General features: G+C 54.3%; 1 protein-coding gene across 1 annotated transcript; it reads left to right on the top strand.

Annotated features, from left to right (window-relative positions):
- Window positions 1-651: 651 nt before the first annotated feature.
- Window positions 652-2,028, top strand: LOC100907590 (caspase-7-like). Its single transcript, XM_003738153.1, has one exon. It carries the CDS (start codon window positions 652-654, stop codon window positions 2,026-2,028), a length of 1,377 nt encoding a protein of 458 aa, XP_003738201.1.
- Window positions 2,029-2,289: the final 261 nt, after the last annotated feature.

Below are 2,289 nucleotides of genomic sequence, written 5' to 3'. Positions count from 1 at the left end.
TAATCGAGGAGCAGACGAAGATGCGAATATGTGGTGTACCGCTCAGCGCGACTGGGGTGAACTGCCTCCGGGACCGCGCGTGGCACTCTTCGGACGGCCTCATGTTTTCTCCGAGTACATTCGGGGATGCGTCCATTAATTAGTGCCACAATCAACAGAGAATGGACGGGTTGTGATACGGAGGCGTCCGATTGACGGAGAGCGATCGAATGATTGATCGAATCACAATCGAGAGCAGACGAATTCATGAATGTTGTGAGCTCCTTCCTCCGTCCGAGTACATGTCCAGTGCTCACGTCATGCGCCCCGTCAAATCGTCGGCCGCGTCGCCGTTCTGTCTGGCTCAGCGGAGGAGACGAGCCGAGGTTGGAAGGGCGAGCTCTGATTGAGTGCTGTCCGTCTCAGTCGGTGTTCCTCCGATAGACTTCGAGTTAGGTTTGACAACGATTCGCGCGACGTCGGTAGCCTCAACATCTGCAGAAGCTCTTCTCACATCGGTCAAGTTTTGTGTGCTGTTTACTTCCTCCGGCATTCATCATTCGAATCCGTGAGCTCCGCAACAGGTGATCGCGCCTGCCAACGGATTCGGGGTGCGGTCCCGGATCCCGTGGTGTTTGTCTGTGCCTGATGTTCTCCTGCAATGACCCGAAGATGTCGTCGTCGTGGGAAGTGCTGGAGACCGACCCCGATCTCCTTGACAAGTTGAGTCAAAATTTACTGAGTGTTGAAGATCTCGCCAAGTCTCTGGAGCAGAGAGGCTTACTTCGGAGCAATGTCATAGATGGCGCCGGGGCTATCTGTGGAAAGTATACCATTCGGCAACTAATCGAAGAGATCGTGACCAAAGATGAAGATTCATATCGTCGCTTCAAACGGACCCTCATAGAGAACGGAGAGTACGACGCGGTGGAGCTCCTCCCAAATGTCTTCGTCCTAGATTCCCAGGATGATGTCCCGTCTGCGAGAGCCAACGAAACAGCACAGTCCCTTTCGTGCACCTTAGATCCTACTCCTGATCCACTCCCTCTCCGAAGCATCGGATCCCCGTTCTCGCCAGAGAACTCCTCCATATTACCGTGGAGAAGTCCGACCGGCTGCAGAGAAAGCCGAAGGGAAACTGTCGGAGCCATCACCTTCCCGGGGCGGCCGAGCTCGCCGGCGACGGCGGACTTGCCCGACAAGATCATAGTGAAGAAAGCGCGGGCTATCAAATCCGGTCCCAGGATCTATGACTTGACGAAAAGTCCCCGCGGCCTCTGTGTGATATTCAACAATCGCACCTTCCCGGGCTTCAGGGAGAAGGACAGGCTCGGCTCGGAGTTTGACGTAGAACGGATGCGTATTCTTTTCGAGGCGTTCAATTTCACAATCGAGATTCACAGGGATCTTCCATCTGGCGAGATGCTGTCCCGGCTCGCGGAATACGCTGACGGGGCCGCGCACGAGGGCCATCAAGCCTTCGTTCTCATTCTCATGTCGCACGGCGGGCTCGATCACATTTATGGCAGTGACTACAATGCGGTCAATCTACAGGACATCTTCGAGATGTTCAACAACTTCAATTGTCCTGGCCTTCGAGAGATCCCTAAATTATTCTTCATCCAGGCCTGTCGAGGAGACCTGCCGGACAACGGCACGTCTGCGCGGGATCGATCGACGTGCTCCGCCGACGGAGACCAAGTTCAGAGCGACGCGGGTGCGTACCTTGATCGGGGCGATTCAGGTCTTGGCAATATTTTCCCACTCCGGTCGCGGCGGATTTCTTGCTGGTCCGATATTTATATCGCGTACGCAGTTGTCGGAGGTTATGAATCCTTGAGAGATCTCAGATCGGGGAGCTGGTTCTTGAAAGCAGTTTTTGACGTCATGGCACGTCATGCTCACGCCGAGGATCTCGACACGCTGATGGAACGTGTTTCGGAAAGGGTTTTAGAGAAAGTTCGCACAGATGGTCAGAGACAGTGTCCGGAAGTGACTAAGATCGGATGGAGGAAAAAACTTTTCTTCAATCCAGGCCTGTCGGAGTAGAACCTGAGGGTTTGCCAAGATCCCGTCGTTCTAGATGCCGAGGTCAAAAGGCCTCAAACCACAAGCCAGGGCGAGAGCCCGCATGACAGACAACAGTGATCCTCATGTCAGCTAATTCCTCGGGCGCAGCCTGTACCGTTATGGTTTCTGACATTGCTCGCTTGCCTACCGGCAAACTCAATCGCTCGATGAGCCTCATCCCCGACGGATTCTAGTACAAGCGTATGAGTGCGGACACAGAATGCGATTGTTCCGAAGTTC

Source organism: Galendromus occidentalis, unplaced genomic scaffold (assembly GCF_000255335.2).
Source record: "Galendromus occidentalis unplaced genomic scaffold, Mocc_1.1 scf7180000075782, whole genome shotgun sequence".
NCBI lineage: Eukaryota > Metazoa > Arthropoda > Arachnida > Mesostigmata > Phytoseiidae > Galendromus > Galendromus occidentalis.
Note: the sequence above shows the minus strand (reverse complement) of the source record. Positions and strands in the feature narration are given on the sequence as shown.

What these genes read in the sequence shown, in the direction of transcription:
- LOC100907590 (XM_003738153.1), top strand. Translation starts at nt 652, where the DNA reads ATGTCGTCGTCGTGGGAAGTGCTGGAGACCGACCCCGATCTCCTTGAC.